The following is a 26,118-nucleotide window of genomic DNA, read 5'->3' on the forward strand; positions in this document are numbered from 1 at the left end:
GTGCTGTGTGCCATTTTGCGTAATAAAACTATCAGTGTGATCAAGGCATAAGAAAGCCAACGCCATCTTCACCCATCTGCTTAGATGTACCTTTTTATTACTTCTAAACAAAATAACTTTTGGGGGTTTTCATTTACTTGCAATGGTGTGTTGGTTCTTGCTTGAACATTCGCTAAGATTATATTTGGTTGTGATCTTTGCAACATAACTATTTTAGATGCAGCAGTTGTTAGCTGGAATGCTATCGCTCATTGATATAGGCTGTAGCAAAAGCTAGCCAGAGAGCCATTTTACTGGTTGAAGTTGGAAATGTTTTTAAGTATAATGCAGTTGATTTGGGATGATGACACAAACATTATATTGCCTAAAGAACAATACAATATAAACGAATAAGCACAATATTTAATATAATTCAGGCCTAAAGCAAATATGGCACAAATGTGGAATCACAATTACTATTTCAGTTCAACATCGCCACAATTTATGAAGCACGAGACTGCAGATGGAGCGCGCAAAAGCCCCACTGGAATGGATGGGCGGGCCTCCCAGCAGGGTTATTACGTAAAAATGTGTCACTCGGAGCATGGGGTAGGGCAAATCCTGTACCACTGCAGACTCCGTCGACTCAAGGAGGAACCGAGATGAGCATCACTAGGCTATCAGATAAACTGCACACTTACCGTTTCAATACAGGGATGGTTACCCGTTACCCGTCTCATAAAGTAAGTATATTTAAATACGTATGCGTTTATCGCTGAAATGTATTAGGCTATATATTGACAGCCCACAATAAACACGTTATAAAATCGCTATTCTGTGATGTCAAATAAAAAAGGTCTGTTTGCATGACATGACCATCCCGTTGTAGCATATTTCTGAATAACGGAACTGCTCATCCAATAAGCATTACCAACAACGAGTTACCTTTGAATGAGCTTCAGAATAGCAGATTTCATCATGACACAATATTTGTTATTGTCGGAGCATCAGAGGAAATAACACTCATTGAGACTGGTGTAGGCCTAGTGCAATAGAATACAAATAACAGTATGATTGATTCAGGTACTATACTTATCCAATGGTGTATGTAGCCTAATTTCTTTATGTCTGCATCATACAGCCTATAGTACAGCCCTAGACAAACTGCGGGTGGTTTGTTGACGCCCGGATCAGTCTTACAAAGAGCAGCATCACTTAGGCCTACAGCAAAGGCAGTGACTGGTATTGCGTGTGGTTGTATTTAACTGTGGGCTAAGTGACTGCATGAACGAGATGTTCAAAATCATTATGTTCTGGAGAGGATTAGCTTTGATCTGTTTAATCATTAGCAGTTTATTTATTATGACAAGACAGCTATGTGTGTGATGAACACAGACTGATTAAAACCATTGACCCTAAGCAGCGCAAGGCTATCTCTCTCAAGTCTTTATCATAGACCCTCAAGTGTCAGTAAAGCAGTCCACTAAGTAATCATTTATAGCTTCAACATGATTAAAAGCTCCATGACCAGTAGTGTGTGTGTGTGCGTTTGTGTGTGTGTGTGTGCGCGCGCGCGCGCGTGCGAGAGAGAGTCTGACTCAGAACAGCATAATTATGAAGATCAAGGTCTTGCTTCTTCATCTTCCTCCCCCTCATTAATATTAATAAAGGTCACTTTCTCATGCTGTCTGACAGTGTGGAAGAACAACCTTGTTGTCCAGGTGTAACAAGAGCTTCTTTGTCCTGGGTTCCTTCCTCATTATGTGTCTGGTTTACCTCTGAGAGTCCCCTGAGTGTGCTCTGCGTCTCAAAGCCGCCATAAGGGGTGTATCTCAATGGTCTCAAGTGACCTCCTCTCTTAATATCTCTGTCTTTATCAACACTGATTTAAGAACACCTTCACAGTGCAGACACCTTCACAGTGCAGATGAAGGAAAGGATAGGAGAGTCATCTGTTTAGATTGGGATTTACACAAAGATTTATCTCCTCTATGGCTAAAGGATGTACTGGGTTGTTTGATATTAAACCTCAGCTTTTACCTGATCAATGAGAGGGATTGATTGGTTAGGCCTGGGAGATCAGAGTCAGATCAGAGTTACCACCACCTACAGTACATTCTCCAACACATAGACAATATATCAGTTCTGTCAGGATTCTGTATCTATGCTCCTACATGTGTGCCAGCTAGAGATTCCACATGTCAAATGATATATTTCCATTCTGCTCACTACAACCACATTGGTCAGTCACTTAGGGCTCTGGTAGTGTACTACTGAATAGGTAATAGTGTGTACTTTCAGACAGATCCAGAGTCTTAGAAATAAGAATGAATAGAAAGGGCATCTCCATTCAAGTCAGTGGTGGCATGAAGCCATTTTGAGTGTACCCACGCCAGGAAGTCAAATCAGGAAGTGTACCCTTCAATCTGTGTAATGATTTGTTGAGTAAACTCAACTGACATTACAAAAAATACATTCCATTCCATGAGCCACAGCAGTTAGCGTCATTTGAATGAGCATTCTGCATTACCATGGCAATCCATCATCAGTTGATAGAACATTCCAAAACACCATGGAAATGATTGCATCCTAACAGTGCGGAGCAAGGTCAGCTAAACCCATATTCTGATTGGATCAATAGATCCTGTATGGAAGGAGAGAGCAACAGAAGAGAGGTGAAAGGACGAGACAAGAGGATATGGAAATAGAGCAATAAAGAGGGGAGAGGGGATGAGATGAGAGAAAAATAGACTGGGGAGCAGAGAATAGAGTGAGACAGAGAGAGAGAAAACCACAGAAGAGATGGACAATGGTAGGCAGGGGAGAGGAAGGGGGAGAGGAAAAGGGGAGGTGGACAGGAAAGAAGGAAGAAGGAAGGGGAATAGATGAGGATGAGAGATGCTCCAGTCCAGACAGTACTGACAGTCTCTGCAGGATGTCTTCTGTACCACACAGCCAGAGCCAGGTCCTCCTAACTGGGTCACTGTCCTCACCTTCCATGCATCCCTGGAGAGGGGTGTCTGAGCTGTCTGAGCAGCTGACTTTGAACTGGCCTCCTCTCAACCCTGACCCCTTCTTTCAGCCTCTCCATCACAGAATTGAAGTACCCCAAACCCCATAGGACCAGCTACTTTACCTCTCTCTCAACCCCCACCCCACTCACCTTATGACAGGCAAGACCAATTTCTCTTACCACTTTCTCTCCTCAAAAAACAGGATACCTTTCCCCCCACCACCTTTCATTACAATGCAAAATCCCCTCTCTCATCCTCCCTGCCCAAGAAGGAGGAGCCTCCCCTTCAAACTCCCAAAACCACTCATCTACCAAATTCCCCCATCCTCAAGCCCATAAAGCTATCCCTTCTCTTGACAGGACCCCGCAGACTGTGGATGTCTGATCTGTGATGGATCTCTGGAAGATCAAAATCAAAGTTCAAATCAAAGTTTATTGGTCGCGTACACAGTTTAGCAGATTTATGTTACTAGCTCCTAACAATGCAGTAAATGTCAAACAGTACGCAAAAATACAAAATAAAATGAATCAAGAAATGTCTAATACAATTAACAACCAAATAGCACTGTGGCAGTAATTCAAATGCAATCTATATGTATAAACACCAGATTCATTTACACAAGATATACTAAGAATGATATGTACAACAGTCAATGCATTTGAGTGGGCTATGTCAAAAATACAGTATATAAATACGCAGTGCAAAACCGTATGGCAAAATGGATAGAATTGCAGGAAATTAGCATCTGGTCCAGAATCTGGAATATAACTATATATAGTTGAAGTCGTACGTTTACATACACCGTAGCCAACTACATTTAAACACAGTTTTTCACAATTCCTGACATTTAATCCTAGTAAAAATATCCTGTCTTAGGTCAGTTAGGATCACCACTTTATTTTAAGAATGTGAAATGTCAGAATAATAGTAGAAAGAATGATTTCAGCTTTTATTTCTTTCATCACATTCCCAGTAGGTCAGAGGTTTGCATACACTCTATTAGTATTTGGTAGCGTTGCCTTTAAATTGTTTAACTTGGGTCAAACGTTGCATGTAGCCTTCCACAAGCTTCCCACAATAAGTTGGGTGAATTTTGGCCCATTCCTCCTGACAGAGCTGGTGTATCTGAGTCAGGTTTGTAGGCCTCCTTGCTTGCACACGTTTTTTCAGTTCTGCCCAAATTTTCTATGGGATTGAGGTCAGGGCTTTGTGATGGCCATTCCAATACCTTGACTTTGTTGCCATTTTGCCACAACTTTGGAAGTATGCTTTTGGTCATTGTCCATTTGGAAGACCCATTTGCGACCAAGATTTAACTTCCTGACTGTCTTGAGATGTTGCTTCAATATATCCACATAATTTTCCCTCCCTCATGATGCCATCTAGTTTGAGAAGTGCACCAGTCCCTCCTGCAGCAAAGCACCCCCACAACATGATGCTGCCACCCCCATGCTTCACGGTTGGGATGGTGTTCTTCGGCTTGCAAGCCTCATCCTTTTCCCTCCAAACATATTGATGGTCATTATGGCCAAACCGTTCTTTGTTTCATCAGACCAGAGGACATTTCTCCAAAAAGTACGATCTTTGTCCCCATGTGCAGTTTCAAACCATCGTCTGGCTTTTTTAATGGCGGTTTTGGAGCCGTGGCTTCTTCCTTGCTGTGTGGCCTTTCAGGTTATGTCGATATAGGACTCATTTTACTGTGGAAATAGATACTTTTGTACCTGTTTCCTCCAGCATCTTCACAAGGTCCTTTGCTGTTGTTCTGGGATTGATTTGCACTTTTCGCACCAAAGTACGTTCATCTCTATGTAACTGACAATTAGCCTGTAAGTCTATGTCGTTGTTTTTTGTTTGAATTGTTTACGTGTTCGCTATGCGGGGGAAATGATACGACAAGTGGAAGTACGTGGCTAATAACTGTTGTAACGGGGATCATTATCGTAGCAACACACCTTTGAAGTGAAGGCAATCCCGCGCTGTGTTAGCTAAGTTTTCATGTCATCGGGTGTAGTTCGTAAAGGTTGAGGTGTGTATGTTAGGATGGTAACGTTATAATAATTAAGGATGAAGTGTGTATGTTAGGATGGTAACGTTATAATAATTAAGGATGAAGTGTGTATGTTAGGATGGTAACGTTATAATAATTAAGGATGAGGTGTGTATGTTAGGATGGTAACGTTATAATAATTAAGGATGAAGTGTGTATGTTAGGATGGTAACGTTATAATAATTAAGGATGAAGTGTGTATGTTAGGATGGTAACGTTATAATAATTAAGGATGAAGTGTGTATGTTAGGATGGTAACGTTATAATAATTCAGGATGAAGTGTGTATCTTAGGATGGTAACGCTTTAATAATTAAGGATGAAGTGTGAATTCATGCCAGGAATAATAAGTGTGAGGTTTGATTTCCTCCCTTCTGTAATAAGCAGCCAATGAGGTATTTTTCCTTTATTCATGTGTTTAATCTGATACGGTTACAGCTCCGGCTAAACTGTTTATGTATGTAAGCACTTCAGAGTTATACCAAGCTAATAAGTCACTCGTAAGATAAGAAGGTTGTAAGAGTGTGCTTAACTGTATTTTCATTTACTTTATAGTTCTCATGGAAGGTGATCATTCTGACTAAAACTACAGAGTAAAACCGCCAGTTAAAATCAAGGAACGGTTGTGCCCGTGGTTACTGGAGGGAGCTACACTCTAGGAGACAGAACGCGTCTCCTTCCTGAGCAGTATGACGGCTGCATTGTCCCATGGTGTTTATACTTGATGAACCTTCAAGCGTTTGGAAATTGCTCCCAATGTTGTACCTTCAGGCTTTTGAACCAGACTTGTGGAGGTCTACAATTTTTTTCTGAGGTATTGGCTGATTTCTTTTGATTTTCCCATGATGTCAAGCAAAGAAGCACTGAGTTTGAAGGTAGGCCTTGAAATACATCCACAGGTAAACCTCCAATTGACTCAAATGATGTCAATTAGCCTATCAGAAACTTCTAACGCCATGACATAATTTTCTGGAATTTTCCAAGCTGTTTAAAGGCACAGTCGACTTAGTGTATGTAAACTTCTGACCCACTGGAATTGTGATACAGTGAATGATAAGTGAAATAATCTGTCTGTAAACAATTGTTGGAAAAATTACTTGTGTCATGCACAAAGTAGATGTCCTAACTGACTTGCCAAAACTATAGTTTGTTATATAGGATGAGTCATGACTAGAATACAGTATATACTGTACATATAAAGTGAGTAAAACGATATGTAAACATTATTAACCTTTTACTGCAGTGGGCTAAATCAGGGTCACACAAGGTGCTTCTTGATGGTCTTAAACAAATCTACTTTGAAACAAAAGTATACACCTCACACACATGGTTATGGGCTTAAAAAAACAAGACACCTGTACCATGTCCGATCAAATTTACGTTGAAATGTATTACATTTTGAGTTTGCATCCCAATATTTACACTTTATATACGTCATAGGAGACTGAAATATAACAAAATCGTTTGACATAGAAACACCGGATTTTCAGTGATTTTTTTCAAATAATGTTTATTAATTAATTATGAAATTATGAAAAATATTAATAACATTCCACCCATTAGGCCACTAGGTCATTTGACTGCAGGAAAGGGGTCTACAGTGACTAATGCTCAATGACTCTATGTACATATGGCAGCAGTCTCTACGGTGCAGGGTAGAGTACCGGCAGGCAAGTGACAGTGTCTACGGTTCAGGGCAGGGTACTGGGTGGAGGCTGGCTAGTAATGACTGTTTAACAGTCTGATGGCCTGGAGATAAACAGCTTCTATCAGTCTCTCGGTTCCAGCTTTAAAGCACCTGTGATGTCTCCACTTTCTAGATGGTAGCGGGTGAACAAGCCGTGCCTCGGGTGGCTGAGTTCCTTGATGATCTTCTTGGTGGTCCTGTGACATCGGGTGCTGTAGATGTTCTGGAAGGAAGGCAGTGTGCCCCCAGTGATGCGTTGGGTCAGATATCCACGGTTCTGATGTTTCAGTCTCCTGGAGCAGGGTGCTTAATGCAACACCAGTGTTGTGGGGTTTGATCCCTCCTGCTGGGCCACATCCACTGATAATGAACTACAAGTCGTCATCATCATGATTTGTGATGGATGTCTGATGTCTGATTGGCTCCCCATGGCTGTGCCTCAGATCCAGAAAGACAGGGCATCACACAGTCCTTCTCCCAGAGCCCCAGGGGCCCAGGCTATGAGGATTACAATGTGTTAAAGCCTGTTCCCGCTGACAATGACTCATACAGCCTAATGATACCAGTGCCCATTACCAGACTTCTAGTGGTGCTAATTGCCCACTGTCTGGTTTCATACGGAGTTGCCAGATTACCCTGGCAGTGATTGAATGGGTAAACGAGCAGCCTTTCTGGGAGGGTAGGAATCTTTATGTCTGTATAATGGTGAATGCGCGCTTCTCTGTGACTGCCTATGTTTTCATGAGTAGGAATGTGTGTGTGTATGCTAAATAGACTTGCATACACAGAAGCCCTCTGGATGGATGCACAGGCACACACATGAGGGTCTCTATTCAAGTATCATACACAGTCACAAACAAATAGCTGCATGTGCACACACACACATACCCATCCACCTACTGTTACACACAAAGGCTTAGCTTGAGTTCCTGTGCCCTTTTGTCCCAGTACTGAAAAAGTATTATTTACCCGACAATAAACAGATCCGGAAGACAGATCGGAAGGAACGTGTGTGTGTGTGTGTGTGCATGCGCTCACCTGTGTGTGTGTGTGTGTGTGTGTGTGTCTGTGTGTGTGTCTGTGTGTGTGTCTGTGTGTGTGTGTGTGTGTGTGTGTGTGTGTGTGTGTGTGTGTGTGTGTGTGTGTGTGTGTGTGTGTGTGTGCATGCGCTCACCTGTGTGTGTGTGTGTGTGCGGTGTGCGGGAGTTTCTGTAAGAGGAAATGTCAAGCATGTCAGACATGCCACAGGAAAGGAAAACGTTTGCTCTCAGGGCGAGCTCAAAATCCTTTCAGGTTAGATTAGTTCTCAGAAGTACTTCTCACTACTTTCTTTTTTCTACTCTTTCCTTTCTCTTTTTATCTTCACTCTCTGTCTCTCATCTTTTTCATGTTCACTTCTTTTATTATGTTATGTTATCTTTTCATTATTTTATTATCTGCTGCCTCTATTCTAGAAAAAGAAAAGCTGTTAAGTTGGGGTGGCAGGTTGCCTAGTGGTTAGAGCGTTGGACTAGTAACTGAAAGGTTGCAAGATTGAATCCCCGAGCTGACAAGGTAAAAATCTGTCATTCTGCCTCTGAACAAGGCAGATAACCCACTGTTCCTAGGCCGTCATTGTAAATAAGAATTTGCTCTTAACTGACTTGCCTAGTTAAATTAAATAAAAAATTAATTTGTTGAGCAGTGAATTTTGGAATTTACTCTCTACCTAAAAATGTATCACATCCTTGATGTGTTGCTGTGTCTCTGCATATCAGTAAGAAGTAGACCAGGTTAGTCATATTGCTTGTGTCACCGTACTTTAAAACCTCATGGCTAAGCAAGACAGCACCTCTGTGGCTGTGCTCCGTGATTCTGACTCAAGTGACAGTTGTCACTCAGTGTTGTCATCAAAATGCCTTCCCCCTGTCTGTAAAAATCTTCTACTTGTCAGTTTATGGTTCCTATTCCTCCACCACTCCGTTCTGCCTCTTCTGTCTTGCTGAAATCAGAAGTGGTGTGTGTGTTGTGTAACAGAACCGCATTGATCAGCTGTTAACAATACTGCAGAGAAGAGAGGTGAGAGTGTGGGAGATCATTTTGTAAGAAAGGGATCGAGAGAGAGCAGAGAGAAGGAAACAGAGTTGTTTTTAAACTGATGTGATTGTACAGGGTTATGCAATGAGCAAATCAAATGAAGGCCTTGTGAGGGCTCTTCTGCCCTGAAAACAACTCTGAGGTCAAAGGGGGAGAGAGAGAGAGAGTGTCACAGTTCCCCCCCTGGTCTGTGACCAGGAGGACATGGTTGTACGTTTGTGTTTGACAGTTAGGCAAGGCGACAGAGTGAGTTTCCTGTTTCCTGTTTTCATTCAGTTGTCTAGGTGTAGCTGCTGCAGCAGTAAACATCTCTGTGACAAAATTCATATTGGATGCAAATATGCACACTCGATTAGAGGTGAGAGAACGGTCATTAATACACATATTTATACATAGAAACAGAGCTCCTTATAGATACCATGTTAGTGTAGAATAAGGAACTGGCAAGCTCAACTCAGTATAGACATAAGTATTGTATTTCTGGTAGGGATTTCATTCTTCCGATACTTAAAAAAGACACCTTCCTTCCTTGAAGTACTCACTGATCTGATGGTAAACAAGAAGTGAAAGCAGTGTCCACTTTCTTTCATCTATCCAGTCAGATGATCTGTTATTACCTCCAGGAACCATCCTATTTCTTGAAACAGGGCTAATGCCAAGAGGGAGGAAGGAGCAATGAATCAAAGGATTCTGGGAGCTTGGCCTGCTTTTCATGCTGTGTGTAGCAGGTGTTCTCCCTGGCTAGGACCATGCAAACTGGGATGTGTGTGTGTTATTTAATTTTATTTGACTTTTATTTCATCATGGGAGCCCATTGAGACCCAGCGGCACAATGGAATCAAGACGCAGGGAGTTCTTTAGGTTATTCAAAAACTGAAGGCAGATTTATCTTATTCAGTGGAGATCCCACAAAAAAATACTAACAAATGCTGTGGGGAGAGGCTGATTTGGGGGAAAAGTGTGTGTGTGTGAGCGTTCGTTCATGCAGTTGTGCGTCGTGTGTGCTATCTTTGTCTGTAAACTATTGCTGGGAAAAATAATGAGAATTAGACAAGCACCAGTAGTTCTTTGACACAAAAGATGAAGTGTTGATTTACTTTCCCCCTAACTCAGCCTCTCCCCACTACATATGTTAGCACTTTTTGCAGACAGTCGCACACTGTGTCTGTACATAGTCAATGGTAGACTTCGAGGGGACTACTACGGTAGGTACACCTACAGCTCATCCCTTGGCAGTAACACTGTAGATTACTTTATCACTGACCTCAACCCAGAGTCTCTCAGAGCATTCTCAGTCAGCACACTGACACCCCTATCAGATCCCAGCAAAATCTTAATCTACTGAACAGTGCAATACTGAATCATGCAAAATCAAAGCCGAAATAGCTGCCTACTATTAAAAAACGCTGTAGATGGAAGCAGGGTGGTGTAGAAACCTTCCAAAAAACTATTTGCAACAACAAATTAAATCCATTTTTAGACAACTTGGTTTGATGAAGAAAGCAAAAACCTAGGAAAGAGAATTGAGAAACCCATCCAACCAAGAAAACCTGAGCCTTCACTATGGTGAAACACTAAAACAGTACAGAAATAACAGAATAATACCAAACACCAAATAATGCACACAGAGCAAAATTAGGACAATACCCACTAATTATCAAAATCCAGAAAAGAGCTGTTAAATTCTTTAAACACTTAAAAGGAAGTGATTCCCAAACCTTCCATAACAAAGCAATCACCTACAGAGAGATGAACCTAGAGAATAATCGACTCAGGAAGCTGGTCCTGGGGCTCTGTGCACAAACACAAACAGACCCTACAGAGCCCCAGGACAGCAATGCAATTAGACCCAACCAAATCATGAGAAAACAAAAAGATCATTACTTGACACATTGGAAAGAATTAACAAAGCAAACTGGAATGTGACTTGGCCCTAAACAGAGAGTACACAGTGGCAGAATACCTGACCACTGTGACTGACCCAATATTAAGGAAAGCTTTGACTATGTGCAGACCTGGCTCTCAAGAGAAGACAGGATATGTGCACATTGCCCACAAAATGAGGTGGAAAAAATATTTGTGACCTGTTGCTTCAAGAAATGGGCAACCAGTGAAGCACAAACACCATTGTGAATATAAACTATATTTATCTGTCTATTTATTTTCCCTTTTGTACTACAACAATTTTCACATTGTTACAACACCTTACATAGCCGTAAAATAACATTTGAAATATCAACAAAAAAAATGTGAGTAATGATTACTGTTCATTCCTGATGATTTATTACTTGTTTATTATTTATTCCACTTGCTTTTTAATGTTAACACGTTTCCCATGCCAATAAAGCCCTTTGATTTGAATAGAAATCAGTCGCCACTGTGCACAGATTATCCATCACGGTGTACCTCATCTTCTACCTTTCACTCACTGTTGTCATATGCTTTCCTTTTGGAATATCCAAAGATTCCTAGCACTTCACACACATTCGCTGTCCCCCCAGGCTCTGGAGTTTGGAGTTTTCTGGATCACACTCAACTCTCCCATCAGTTCATGAAAGCGGAAGTTTTCTTGGTTGTCATCCCTGTCTCCGAGCTGTTGAATATTTCAATGTGTTGTTAGGAATCAATAATTATAGAGGAGCACCAACTGAGACCGGAATGGAAAGTCAACTTTAAAGTATAAATGTAAGACTACTTAAAGGCAAGTACAGTCAAGTCCATAATTATTGGCACCCTTGATAAAGATTAGCAAAAATACTTTTTATAGCCCTCAGAACAGCCTCAATTCCTCGGGCATGAACTTTACAAGATGTCGAAAGCGTTCCATAGGGATGCTGCCCCATGTTGACTCCAGTACTTCCCACAGTTGTGTCAAGTTGGCTGGATGTCCTTTGGGTGGTGGACTATTCTTGACACACACGGTAAACTGTTGGGCGTGAAAAACCCAGTGTTGCGACACTTGACACACTCAAACCAGTGCGCCTGGCACCTACAGTACTACCATACCCCGTTCAAATGCTCTTAAATGTTTTGTCTTGCCCATTTTCCCTCTGAATGTCACACATACACAATCCATGTCTCAAGGCTTGAAAATCTTTCTTTAACCTGTCTCCTCCCCTTCATCTACACTGATTGAAGTGGATTTAACAGGTGACGTCAATAAGGGATCATAGTTTTCACCTGGATTCACCTGGTCAGTCTATGTCATGGAAAGAGCAGGTGTTCCTAATGTTTTGTACACTCAGCGTATAACTCAATATTTGTATAAATAAATTATACAAATAGTGAGCTATATTGTATGCTCAAAAAGTTGGGACATGATATTATTTTATACTAATACAATTGCTCAGAGAACAAGATTGTGTTAAACAAGTAATAAAAAAGACGGGTCAAAATGATTGGCACCCCTGTTTTCAATACTCTAGCACCGTCACCTTCTGAGGATAATGACACTGAGCCTTTTTCTAAAATATTTTATGAGATTGGAAAACACGACGGGAGGGATCTTATACTTTACCTCCGTACAGAATCTTCCCAGATCCTTGATATCCTTCGTCTGCTCTTATGGTTTCCTCTTCAATTCAAACCCCATGTTTTCAATGGGGTTCAAGTCCTGTGACTGAAATCCCATTCCAAAATGACATTGTGTAGTCAATTAAGCATTTATTTGTGGATTTTGATTAATGCGTGGGGTTATTGTCTTGCTGAAAGATCCACTTGCGGCCAAGTGTCAGCGTCCTGGCAGAGGCAACCAGGTTTTTGGCTAAAATGTCCTCATATTGAGTAAAGTTAAAATGATGCTGTTTACAGGACCAGTGGAAGCAAAATAGCCCCATAACATCAAAGATGCACCACCATATTTTATCGTAGCTTTGAGATATTTTTCTGCATATGCTTCCGTTTTTCAACGCTAAATCCACCACTGGTATGTGTGGAGTTTGATAAACGGCATTGGCACTTGGATTGGAACCAACACTATGGTCAGATGTCATGAAAATAGAGCTCTTTGGCCACGCACACCAATGGTGAGTTTGGCGTTGAAAAACGGAAGCATACAGTTGAAGTCGGAGGTTTACATACACCTTAGCCAAATACATTTAAACTCAGTTTTTCACAATTCCTGACATTTAATCCTAGTAAAAATGCTATGTCTTTTGTCAGTTAGGATCACTACTTTATTTTAAGAATGTGAAATGTCAGAATAATAGTAGAGAGAATTATTTAATTCAGCTTTTATTTCTTTGGGTCAGAAGTTTACATACACTCAATTAGTATTTGGTAGCGTTGCCTTTAAATTGTTTAACTTGGGTCAAACGTTGCATGTAGCCTTCCACAAGCTTTCCACAATAAGTTGGGTGAATTTTGTCCCATTCTTCCTGACAGAGCTGGTGTAACTGCGTCAGGTTTGTAGGCCTCCTTGCTCGCACATGCTTTTTCAGTTCTGCCCACAACTTTTCTATGGGATTGAGGTCAGGGCTTTGTGAGAGCCACTGCAATACCTTGACTTTGTTGTCCTTAAACCATTTTGCCACATCTTTGGAAGTATGCTTGGGGTCATTGTCCATTTGGGACCAAGCTTTAACTTCCTGACTGATGTCTTGAGATGTTGCTTCAATATATCCACATAATTTTCCCTCCCTCATGATGCCATCTATTTTGTGAAGTGCACCAGTCCCTCCCTGTCAAACGATGTATGGAATCAATCTTTAGGATGTTTTTAACATAAAACTTCAATAATATTCCAACCGGAGAATTCCTTTGTCTTCAGAAAAGCAAAGGAACGGGAGATACCTCTCATGCACGTGACCAGCGACTCATTCCTCTCTCATTCGGTCCCACTTCACAGTAGAATCCTCAAACAAGTTTCTAAAGACCGTTGACATCTAGTGGAAGCATTAGGAAGTGCAACATAACCAATATCCCATTGTGTATTCAATAAGGGCTGTTTTGAAAATCGACTAACCTCAGATTTCCCACTTCCTGTTTGGATTTCTTCTCAGGTTTTTGCCTGCCATATGAGTTCTGTTATACTCAGAGACATCATTCAAACAGTTTTAGAAACTTCAGAATGGTTTCTATCCAATACTAATAATAATATGCATATATTAGCAACTGGAACTGAGGAGCAGGCAGTTTACTCTGGGCACCTCTGGGCACCTTTCATCCAAGCTACTCAATACTGCCCCTGCAGCCATAAGAAGTTTTTAATTAACAAGAAATTTGTGGTTGTAGTTGAAAAACGAGTTTTAATGACTCCAACCTAAGTGTATGTACATTTCCGACTTCAACTGTATGTAGAAAAGTACCTCATACCTACAGTAAAATATGGTTGTGGATATTTTATGTTATGGGCTATTTTGCTTCCACTGGTCCTGGAGCCCTAGATGTTTTTTAAAATTGTTCTCTGAGCAATTTTGTTAGTATAAAATAATATAATAAACCCATTTTGGAGCATGCAACATAGCTTATTTTATACTGTCTTTTTTGTTAATCTTTATCAAGAGTGCCAACAATTATGGACCTGACATATGTAGATGTAGAATTGACTAGAATTGCACATAGGAGATGCAGCTGGGTTTCATTGCCATTGTTTTATTCATGACACTCCTTAGCTACAGTGTATGTGCATCACCAGCATAACAATACCTGCTTAATTCAACTGAGAAGGGTAATGTAGATGTCAAATAAAGATCAGGTGAAGTGTGTGTCCACTCCATCTATTCACTTTCTATGTTGACGTGGCTAATACCTTTGTTGTCATTCTCTCTCTCTCTCTCTCTCTCCCTACAGCTCCACACTAAGAGTCCAGAGATTGAAGAGATAATCCCACAGGAAAGGATCCTTCCAAAACACACATAGGGATCTGATCTGCAGAGAGTGTGTGTGTGTGAGAAGGACGTGTGGTATTTGTTCTTAACCCCCTCCACCCCTCTACTCTTTACCCAAAATCCCGTTCTCCAACCTCCCTTACCCCCTGACCCTTAACCCCCAGACATGATGTCGGGGAAGGGGAAGGCTAGCCCGCGTCATCGGCCATGGTCCGTGTACCGGGCTAACACCTTTGACCTCTCGGCTGAGATAATGGGGCTGACTCTGGCAGGTAAGGGCCATGTTACCATAGTTACCGTAGTAACAGTATTCCTGTATGTTTGCCCACTGAAAATAAGTATGTGCATAAAGTTGCCTTGTTTGTCGCTGTAGTTGTAAAAAATATATAATAATAACTTGTGTTCTTGTAGGTAACAGTCAGGACCCAGATGAGCCAGTGCTGGAGTTTAGCCTGGGTGAGTGATGTTGCTGAAGTCCTTCTCACTCTGTTCAATTGTCTTTGATATTTATAACAGTACCAGGGTTTCTGTTAGCGGTTAATAGCCGGCTTTTGTCCAGTTAAAAATATTGAAAAGTCCATCAATAAAATTGCCGCTGGTCAATTGTCAGCGTCCCATTACGAAATTATGCTTTTTAGCCTATTCATTGATGGAAATACCAGTCGACAGAAATACATTTGACTGGTCATGCTTATCGGTCTATAGGTTCATTTGCATGATTTAACGGAATTAAATTGGCGCGTGTACAGTATATTTGTTATGTAGGCTATCTTATTTATCACACGCTGTCAGACAGCGCAAGAGCTGCTGCTGCAACATCTTGTGGTGCTTTCAAGACAACTGAAGTCTGAAAAATACAAGGTCAAATCGTGATGTCAGTGATCTTCAGGTAGGAAAGTCGGCACTCTAGAAAGAGGCCTGAATGTTTTAATACATATTACGAGGCATGTCTTAACTTTCTTCAAAGTAGCCATTTAGATCTCCTCTCTTTCTAAATTTGTAACTGATATTTGCAGCTCTGTCACATGAAACCTCTGGAATGTGCAGTGCCCTTTTGACAACAGTGTTTGGCTGCTAATTGCATTATGGAACGAACACCCGCACGTAGCCTACTGCCTTGTACGCATTGCTGTGAAATATTATATTGTGAAAAAATAATTGTTTATCAACATTTCAAGCTAAACGTTCTCATCTGTTACATCAGACTCTTGCTAGGCCAACTGGTTGTATGAATATTGGATCTGTCCCAGAGTTTGGAATAAACAATATATTTCTCGACAAGCTGATCAATAGAATAAGTAGCCTAAACGTTTCTACTATAGTAGATTGACATAGCTAGTGATTTTGCTGATCGTCACACGTGTTGTTGTCTAAGGAAAAGTAAGTGTGGCGCCGAAGAACATGGCTGAGGTTTTACATTCTCCCAACCAATTGTTCTATTTTGTTCGTTTTTTGAGTTTTGTGTAACTTATTTTTTAAACTTATTTTGTACATAATGTTGTTGCTACTGTCTCTTATGACTGAAAATAACTTCTGGACATCAGAACAGCGATTACTCACCATATAGGCAAATTATTACAATTTAGGTAGTTGGGTGGACAATTTACAGATGGGCTGTGTGCAGGTTCAGTGATCGGTAAGCTGCTCTGACAGCTTATGCTTCAAGTTAGAGAGGGAGATATGAGTCTCCAGCTTCAGTGATTTTTGCAATTTGCTCCAGTCATTGGCAGCAGAGTACTGAAAGGAAAGGCGGCCAAAGGAAGTGTTGGCTTTGGGGATGACACGTGAAATATACCTACTGGAGCGTGGTCGATGGGTGGGTGTTGCTATGGTGACCAGTGAGCTGAGATAAGGCAGGGCTTTACCTAGCAAAGACTTATAGATGACCTGGAGCCAGTGGGTTTGGCGACAAATGTTTAGTGAGGGCCAGCCAACGAGAGCATACAGATCGCTGTGGTGGGTAGTATATGGGGCTTTGGTGACAAAACGGATGGCACTGTGATAGACTACATCCAGTTTGGTGAGTAGAGTGTTGGAGGCTATTTTGTAAATTACATCGCCAAAGTCAATGATTGGTAGGATAGTTAGTTTTACGTGGGTATGATTGGCAGCATGAGTGAAGGAGGCTTTGTTGCGAAATGTTGCGATTCCAGATTTAATTTTGAATTGGAGATGCTTAATGTGAGTCTGGAAGGAGAGTTTACAGTCTAACCAGACACCTAGGTATTTGTTGTCCACATATTCTAAGTCAGAACCATCCAGAGTAGTGATGCTAGTCGGGCAGGCGGGTGCGGGCAGCAATTGGTTGAAGAGCATGTATTTAGTTTTACTAGCATTTAAGAGCAGTTGGAGGCCACAGAAGTGTTGTATGGCATTGAAGTTTGTTTGGAGGTTTGTTAACACAATGTCCAAAGAAGGGCCAGATGTATACAGAATGGTGTCGTCTGCGTAGAGGTGGATCAGAGAATCACAAGCAGCAAGAGTGACATCATTGATGTATACAGAGAAAGAGTCGGCCCGAGAATTGAACCCTGTGGCACGCCCATAGTAAATGCCAGAGGTTCGGACAATAGGTCCTCCGATTTGACACACTGAACTGTATCTGAGAAGTAGTTGGTGAACCAGGCGAGGCAGTCATTTCAGAAACCAAGGCTATTGAGTCTGCCGATAAGAATGCAGTGATTGACAGAGTCAAAAGCCTTGGCCGGGTCGATGAAGACGGCTGCACAGTACTGTCTTTTATCGATGGCAGTTATCATATCGTTTAGGACCGTGAGCGTGGCTGAGGTGCACCCATGACCAGCTCGGAAACCAGATAGCATAGTGAAGAAGGTACGGTGAGATTCGAAATGGTCGGTGATCTGTTTGTTAACTTGGCTTTCGAAGATTTTAGAAAGGCAGGGCGGGATGGATATACTGTAGGTCTATAACAGTTTGGTTCTAGAGTGTCTCCCCCTTTGAAGAGGGGGATGACCGCAGCAGCTTTCAAATCTTTGGGGATCTCAGACCATACAGAAGAGAGGTTGAACAGGCTAGTAATAGGGGTTGCAAAAATTTAGGCTGATCATTTTAGAAAGAGAGGGTCTAGACTGTCTAGCCCAGCTGATTTGTAGGGATCTAGATTTTGCCGCTCTTTCAGAACATCAGCTGTCTGGATTTGGGTGAAGGAGAAGTGGGGGAGCAAGTTGCTTCAGGGGGTGCTGAGCTGTAGGACGGGGTCGGATAGGATAGGATAAAGTAATCCTTCTCACCCCCCCCCCCCCCCCCCCTTAAAAGACCTAGATGCACTATTGTAAAGTCGCTGTTCCACTGGATGTCATAAGGTGAAAGCACCAATTTGTAAGTCGCTCTGGATAAGAGCGTCTGCTAAATGACTTAAATGTAATGTAAATGTCGGGGTAGCCTGGCCAGCCGTAGAAAAATGCGTATTGAAATGATCGATTATCATAGATTTATCGGTGGTGACAGTGTTTCCTAGCCTCAGTGCAGTGGGCAGCTGGGAGGAGGTGCTCTTTTCTCCATGGACTTTACAGTGTCCCAAATCTTTCTGGAATTAGTGCTACAGGATGAAAATTTCTGTTTGAAAAAGCTAGCCTTAGCTTTCCTAACTGACTAAGTACATTGGTTCCTGACTACATTGGTTCCTGAAAAGTTGCATATCGCGGGGGCTATTCGATGGTAATGCAGAACGCCACAGGATGTTTTTGTGCTGGTCAAGGGCAGTCAAGTCTGGGGTGAACCAAGGGCTATATCTGTTCTTAGTTCTACATTTTTTGAACGGGGCATGCTAATTTAAGATGGCGAGGAAATCATTTTTAAAGAGCAGCCAGGCATCCTCTACTGATGGGATGAGGTCAATATCCTTCCAAGATACCTGGGCCAGGTCGATTAGAAAGGCTTGCTCGTTGAAATGTTGTAGGGAGCGTGATATTGATGAGGGATGGTCGTTTGACCGCGGACCCATTACGCACGCGGGAAATGAGGCAGTGATCGCTGAGATCCTGGTTGAAGACAGCAGAGGTGTATTTTAATGTGATTAAGACAAAAGAGCTGATTGTGGACTGTGGTTCATCACCAATGAACTATCAGTCGTGAAGAGGGCACAACAAAACCTTTTCCCCCTCAGGAGACTTAATAGATTTGGCATTGGTCCCCAGGTCCTCATAAGGTTCTACAGCTGCACCATCGAGAGCATCCTGACCGGTTGCATCACCGCCTGGTATGGCAACTGCTCGGTATCTGACCATAAGGCACTTCAGAGGGTAGTGCGTATGGCCCAGTACATCACTGGGGCCAAGTTTACTGCCACCCAGGACCAAAATAATAGGTGGTGTCAGAGGAAAGCCTATCAATTTGTCAGAGACTCCAGTCACCCAAGTTTTAGACTGTTTTCTCTGCTACCGCAAGGCAAGCGGTACCGGAACGTCAAGTCTAGGGCCAAAAGGCTCCTCAACAGCTTCTACCCCCAAGCCATAAGACTGCTGAACAATTAATAAAATCACCACCGGACTATTTACATTGACCCCCCCCCCCCCTCCCTTTTTACACTGCTGCTACTGACTGTTTATTATCTATACAAAGTCACTTCACCCCTACCTACATGTACAAATTACTAACCTGTACCCCGCACACTGACTCGGTACTGGTACCCGCTATATATAGCCTCATTATTTTTATTAATTTTTGTTACTTTTTATTATTATTTTTTTTACTTTAGTCTATTTCGAAATATTTTCTTAACTCTTCTTGAACTGCACTGTTGGTTAAGGGCTTGTAAGTAAGCATTTCATGGTAAGGTCTACACTTGTTGTATTCGGCGCATGTGACAAATAAAGTTTGATTTGATTTTAGTCTAACATTTTCAAAGTGCACTTAAGAATTCGGTAAGAAGGGCCGCACATCGTTGCATCCTCAACTTGCATGTTCTGTTAATATGAATTACCATATTCTAAATTTGATTTATGTCATTCTGAGCACTGTGGGAGGACGCCCTAATCAGGTTACGCACCCAATGCATATGGATCCGGTAAATGTTTTAAATGTCCGGTCAATTAAAATGTTGCCGGTCAAATGGAAACCCTAAACAGTACCCATTGATTCTTGAAGAATAAAGCTTATAAATGCCTTATTAGTTTATTACAACAGTCTTACTTATCATAACACAAAAAAGTTACTTGTATTACTCTGACTATGAATTTGAGAAAGGTAACCAATTACATTTCCCCGGCCCCATCCCTATTTTAGGGCCAGGATTGAGATGACAGATTTTTCCTTTAATGTTCACTTCCCTGTTGTACCCCCAGCGTGCAGTGAGCTGATCACCCCAGCATTGGACCGTAAACCAACCAGCTTTGTGGCGGTCAGCTGTACCACTCCTCCCCAGGCCTTCTGGACCAAATATGCTCAGACAGAGATCATAGAGGTAGAACCACACCCAGAGATGGGCAGTATTGAATTACTTATGAACTACATTCTAATTTATTGTGTAACTTTTCTATACCATTCTTTATAGTGGTTCACAATTTTGTGACCCCCTTTAACCATGCATTGGTATCAGAAGGCTGATGGCACTAGGGTGTGATAAGAGTGCTGGCTAAATGACCTAAATGTAAATGTAAAATGAACACTTGTAAAGCATGCTGGATATTATTATAATGAGCTCTGCCTCCCAAAAAAGGCCAATAATAATTCCCAGTGTGCTTTTTGGTCATTTAGCAGACTCTCTTATCCAGAGCGACTTACAGTCAGTGAATTCAACTAAGGTGGATAAACAACCACATATCACAGTCATTGAAAGTACAATATTTTTTTTTACTGATAAGGATGTTTTAGTGAAGGAGTGGTCTTGCAACTCTCTCTCTCTCGCTCTCTCTCTCTAGGGTACTAGTAATCCTATCTATCTGAGCAGTATAGCATTCTTCCAGGACTCTCTGATCACTCAGCAGACCCAGGTTAAGCTATCTGTGTATGACGTCAAGGACCGCTCCCAGGGCACGGTACGAAATTTCACCCTCAAAAACTACTCCAACTCCCCCACTAGAGTCAACTGCCCAAAACCTCACAACCTTCCTAACTCTTCAACCCCAAACTAATTAAACACTCTACTCCCAGATGTACCTGCTGGGGTCAGCCATGTTCCCTGTGAAGGAGCTGCTGCAGGACAAGCACCACAGACTCCACCTAACCCTCAGGTAACACACACACACATACACACATATACACACACACTCACACAACCTCCACATACATCCTCAGCTATTGTTAAATAGTAGGGCCGGGTATGGGCATAAGAGCCTAAGTACTGTAGAGACACCTATTACTGTCTGTCCCCAGGTCAGCGGAGAATGAGCGCATGGGCAACATCACCATCATCGCCTGGCAGATAGAGGAGAGGAGGGAGCAGAGAGCCCCTGTCGCCCGGCAGGACACCATCAATGGCAGGGTGAGTGGCCTGGTCTGGATCTTACTGAGGAAGGAAGACCGTAAGGTCAAAACTTAGTAATATCCATATTATCTCATTTGTTTGAAGATGGACCACAGAGTATGTACTGTAGACCTACTTTGTTAAATGATTGTAGGATTATATTTTGCACTTTTCTGGCTTACCTGTCTGTGTTCAGATCACTGCCCGAGGCAAGCTAGGGACAACCAAACTGCTTTCAAGAAGGACAAGGAGAAAGATTAAATCCACATGGTAGAAATTCAGCCAGTCGGTTCAGGTTACTGTTCAGGTGAAGGGCATCCAGGATGAATCACACAATGAAGATGTCTGTTCCTTTTGTGTTTCTCAGATGGTTCTTCCAGTGGATGATAGCCTGACTGAGTCCGTGAACATCAGGGCCAAGTCTGCGTCTCTGTGCAAAGACACACTGCTGAAGGCTGGTGAGTGTGTGTTCCAGTGTGTGTCAGCGTGTGTTTCTCTATTGGCAAGTGTGTGTTGGTCTGAAAGGGCAATTCCGCCACTTTTCAACCTCATATTTATTATCTCCAGCACCAAAACAGTGTATGTGAAAACAGCACATTTCTATAATCTGTGGTTAAAAAGAAAACAAAGGTCCTAAAAAACGCTTCTCTGTGACATCACAGAGTAGGATTAAAAGTAAAACATTTAATTTAAAAAATGCAATTTTCAAATCGGGGAATGAGTTTCTATCCAGAGGGAGGGTATTTTCTTGATTGAGACATTTTCACAGACATGTTCAATCTATCCTCATGCCAGTGTAACAGTATAACTTTAGACCGTCCCCTCGCCCATACCCGGGCGCGAACCAGGGACCCTCTGCACACATCAACAACAGTCACCCATGAAGCATCGTTACCCATCGCTCCACAAAAGCCATGGCCCTTGCAGAGCAAGGGGAACTACTACTTCAAGGTCTCAGAGCAAGTGACATCACCGATTGAAATGCTATTTAGCGCGCACCGCTAACTAAGCTAGCCGTTTCACATCCGTTACACTCACCCCCCTTTTGACCTCCTCCTTTTCCGCAGCAACCAGTGATCCGGGTCAACAGCATCAATGTAACAGTATAACTTTAGACCGTCCCCTCGCCCATACCCGGGCGCGAACCAGGGACCCTCTGCACACATCAACAACAGTCACCCACGAAGCATCGTTACCCATCGCTCCACAAAAGCCGCGGCCCTTGCAGAGCAAAGGGAACTACTACTTCAAGGTCTCAGAGCAAGTGACGTCACCGATTGAAACGCTATTTAGCGTGCACCGCTAACTAAGCTAGCCGTTTCACATCCGTTACACCAGTCTGTAATCCCAGTCTGTAATGCCGCCCCGCTTCGTGGGGCGGCAGGGTAGCCTAGTGGTTAGAGCGTTGGACTAGTAACCGGAAGGTTGCAAGTTCAAACCCCCGAGCTGACAAGGTACAAATCTGTCGTTCTGCCCCTGAACAGGCAGTTAACTCACTGTTCCTAGGCCGTCATTGAAAATAAGAATTTGTTCTTAACTGACTTGCCTAGTTAAATAAAGGTTAAAAAAATATATATTTTTTAAATAATAAAATAAAATATATATTTTAAACTGATCACAATTGTCCCTGTTCCCAAGAGCTCCAAGATAACCTGTCTAAATGACTATCGCCCTTCAGCACTCACATCTGTAATTATGAAGTGCTTTGAAAGACATGATACACATCAACACCATCATCCCAGAAACCTTACTGTAGACCCACTCCAATTTGCATACCGCCCCAACAGATCCACAGATGATGCAATCTCTATTGCACTTCACACTGCCCTCTCCCACCTGGACAAGAGGGGAAATAACTTTCTACACCATAACAACACTTTCAACACCATAATCCCCTCCAAGCTCATCACAAAACTAGGGACTGCAACTAGATCCTTGACTTCCTGACCACGGGCCCAGCCTTCAACACAGGGCCCCTCAGGTGTGTGTGCTCAGTCCCCTCCCGTACTCCCTGTTCACCCATGACTGCGTGGCCACGCCTGACTACAACACCATCATCAAGTTTGCTGCCGATATGGCGGTGGTAGGCCTGATCACCGACAACGATGAGTCAGCCTACAGGGAGGAGGTCAGAGACTTAGCAGTGTGGTGTCAGGACAACAACCTCTCCCTCAACGTCAGTAAGACCAAGGAACTGATCGTGGACTATAGGAGAAAGAGGGGAGAGCACGCCGCCATCCACATCAACGGGGCTGTTGTGGAGTGGGTCGAGAGCTTTCCTTGGCGTCCACATCACTAAGGACTTAACATGGTCCACATACACCCCCCACAGCCGTGAAGCGGGCACGGCAGCACCTCTTCCCCCCCAGGAGGCTGAAAAGATTGGGCATGAGCCCTCAGATCCTTAAAAAGTCCTACAGCTGCACCATCAAGAGCATCTTGACTGGCTGCATCACCGCTTGGTATGGCAAATGCACCGCCGTTGATCTCAAAGCTCTACAGAGGGTGGTTCGGAGGGTCCAGTACATCACTGGAAGGGGGCAATTACTTTTTCACACAGGGGCATTGGATGTTGTATAACTTTGTTAAGGAAGTAAATTAAATAAGTATGTAATTGTTGTGTATTTTTTCATTCAGGTTCCCTTTATCTAATATTAGGTTTCGGTTGAAGATCTGATAACATTCAGTATCCTAAATATGCAAAAATAGAACAAATTAGAAAGGGGTAAATACTTTTTCACAACATACATACATACACATTACACTCACACACACACACACACATTTACACTCATTTACTGCTGCTACTGTTCTTTATTTGACTATTATTATTATTATATATCCTGATGCCTAGTCACTTTAGCTTGCTTTCATTTACATATCTATCTCAAATACCTTGTACCTCTGCACATTGATCTGGTACTGATACTTCCTGTATGTAGTGCCATTCTTGTGTATTTTATTTGATTTCTCTGTGTTACTATTTTATTTATATTTTAAGACTCTGCATCGTTGTGAAGGGCTTGTAAGCAAGCATTTCACATTAAAGTCTACACCAGTTGTATTCAGTGCGTGTAACAAATCAAATTTGATTTGAGTTGATTCCCACGTCACCATGATTCTCAGTGTTAAAAATTATTGTTTTTAAAATGTTTTAACTTTTGATGATGTCATCGGGTAGAACTTTTTAACTATGTCTATTCTACAAAACATAGAAATGTGCTGTTTCACTTCTGTAGACACTGGTATTGTGCTGGAGATAATGAACATTTGGTTGAAAGTGTTGAAATGACCCTTTAAGTGTGTGTTTAAATGAGATAGTATGCATGTCCTTCTCTATTCATAGCACACTCTTAGGTTCTAATTCTCAGAGTAAAAAACTCTGACACTATGCAAGCTTAACCAAGTTTAATTCTTCCCAGAAGATCAATACAGCTGCATTCAGACAAAACATGTTTCCACCAACACAAGTATATATACTCCAATTTAGATGCACTCCTCCTTCTCTCCAACCCTTACATCTGTTATGGTTCGACAGGAAGACGAAGTGATGGGGTAATAAACCATTCCTTCTCCCTTAAGGTGACCTGACCTGACCTCAACCCCCTTGATGCCTAATCCAAAGTTCTCCACCCATATCACCTATAGCACTCCCTTAACTGCCTCCCCTCTACCCAGCACATTCCAAAGCCATCTGGCTCCTACAGATAACCATTTAACTTCTGATGTCAAAACCAGTCTCTATCACTCATCAGATACTATAGTATTACTTCTGATGTATCATGTCTCTAGTATAACAATGTTCCAAGTTTAACCCAGAATCTAACAATACAGAGAGTTTACAGATTTAGGAATTATGACTGACTGACACACTGTATCCCACTGCTGGCTTGCATTTGAAGTTACGCAGGGTTGGTCCTGGTCGGTCACTGGATGGTAGATCAAATGCTGCTGGAAGTGGTATTGGAGGGCCAGTAGGAGGCACTCTTTCCTCTGATCTAAAAAAAAAAGATCCCAATATCCCAGGGCAGTGATTGGGGACATTGCCCTGTGTAAGGTACTGTCTTTCGGATGGGATGTTAAATGGGTGTCCTGACTCTCTGTGGTCACTAAAGATCCCATGGCACTTATTGTAAGAGTATGGGTGATAACCCTGGTGTCCTGGCTATATTCCCAATCTGGCCCTCATACCATCATCGCCACCTAATCCCCAGCTTCCAATTGGCTCATTCCTCTCCCCTGTAACTATTCCCCAGGTTGTTGCTGTAAATGGGAATGTGTTCTCAGTCAATTTACCTGGTAAAATAAGGGTTAAATCAAATAAATGCATTTAATAAATTATGATTTGAATGATTAATTGATGTATTGACTAGTGTTTTGCTGTGTTGTCAGTGTTTGGGGGCACCATGTCTCGTATGTACCGTTTCCCCACCACGGATGGGAACCACCTACGTATCCTGGAGCAGATGGCTGAGAGTGTCCTCTCTCTACACATCCCTCGGCAGTTTGTCAAACTACTGCTGGAGGAGGACGCTGTCAGGTACGCTGCTATACACTGTTAAAATGAAGTGCTTTGTAACACCAAAACTAATTGCAACTGAGCTGCCACCAAGGTGAAGGAGACGAAACATTAACTCTGCTGGAGTATTGAAACATATCATCCTGAGAAGTTTTTAAGCATTACATGACGTGTGTAACAAATCAAATCAAATGAAATGTTATTTGTCACATGCGCCAAATAGAACAGAATAGAACCTTAAATGCTTACTTACAAGCCCCTAACCAACAATGCAGTTCAATAAATAGAATTTACAAAATAAACTAAAGTCCAAAATAAAATAAAAAGTAACACAATAAAATTACATAACAATAACAAGGCTACTATATACAGGGATTACCGAACCGAGCCAATGTGTGGGGGTACAGGTTAGTCGAGGTAATTTGTAAAGTGACTATGCATAGATAATAAACAGCGAGTAGCAGCAGTGTAAAAAGAAAGGGAGAGAACTGTCTATGACTTAGGTGACTGGATTCTTTGACAATTTTTTGGGGCTTCCTCTG

At 42.1% G+C, this 26,118-nt stretch overlaps 1 protein-coding gene across 3 annotated transcripts in view; it reads left to right on the top strand.

Annotated features, from left to right (window-relative positions):
- Window positions 1-614: 614 nt before the first annotated feature.
- Window positions 615-26,118, top strand: part of inpp4aa (inositol polyphosphate-4-phosphatase type I Aa) — a 43,276-nt gene continuing 17,772 nt past the window's right edge. For 2 of the 3 annotated variants that reach the window (XM_029647102.2, XM_029647180.2), the window contains exons 1-9: window positions 615-722; window positions 14,596-14,905; window positions 15,045-15,089; window positions 19,937-20,055; window positions 20,513-20,629; window positions 20,745-20,824; window positions 20,967-21,075; window positions 21,425-21,515; window positions 25,450-25,597. In XM_029647102.2, coding sequence (XP_029502962.2) covers window positions 14,800-14,905; window positions 15,045-15,089; window positions 19,937-20,055; window positions 20,513-20,629; window positions 20,745-20,824; window positions 20,967-21,075; window positions 21,425-21,515; window positions 25,450-25,597 — 815 coding nt within the window. In that variant the 5' untranslated portion in view covers window positions 615-722; window positions 14,596-14,799. Of the gene's footprint in view, window positions 723-7,967; window positions 8,284-14,595; window positions 14,906-15,044; window positions 15,090-19,936; window positions 20,056-20,512; window positions 20,630-20,744; window positions 20,825-20,966; window positions 21,076-21,424; window positions 21,516-25,449; window positions 25,598-26,118 lie in introns of those variants that run through there. The other variant, XM_065017086.1, reaches the window with a different exon arrangement.

This window comes from Oncorhynchus nerka, linkage group LG1 (assembly GCF_034236695.1).
Source record: "Oncorhynchus nerka isolate Pitt River linkage group LG1, Oner_Uvic_2.0, whole genome shotgun sequence".
In the NCBI taxonomy this organism is placed as follows: Eukaryota; Metazoa; Chordata; class Actinopteri; order Salmoniformes; family Salmonidae; genus Oncorhynchus; species Oncorhynchus nerka.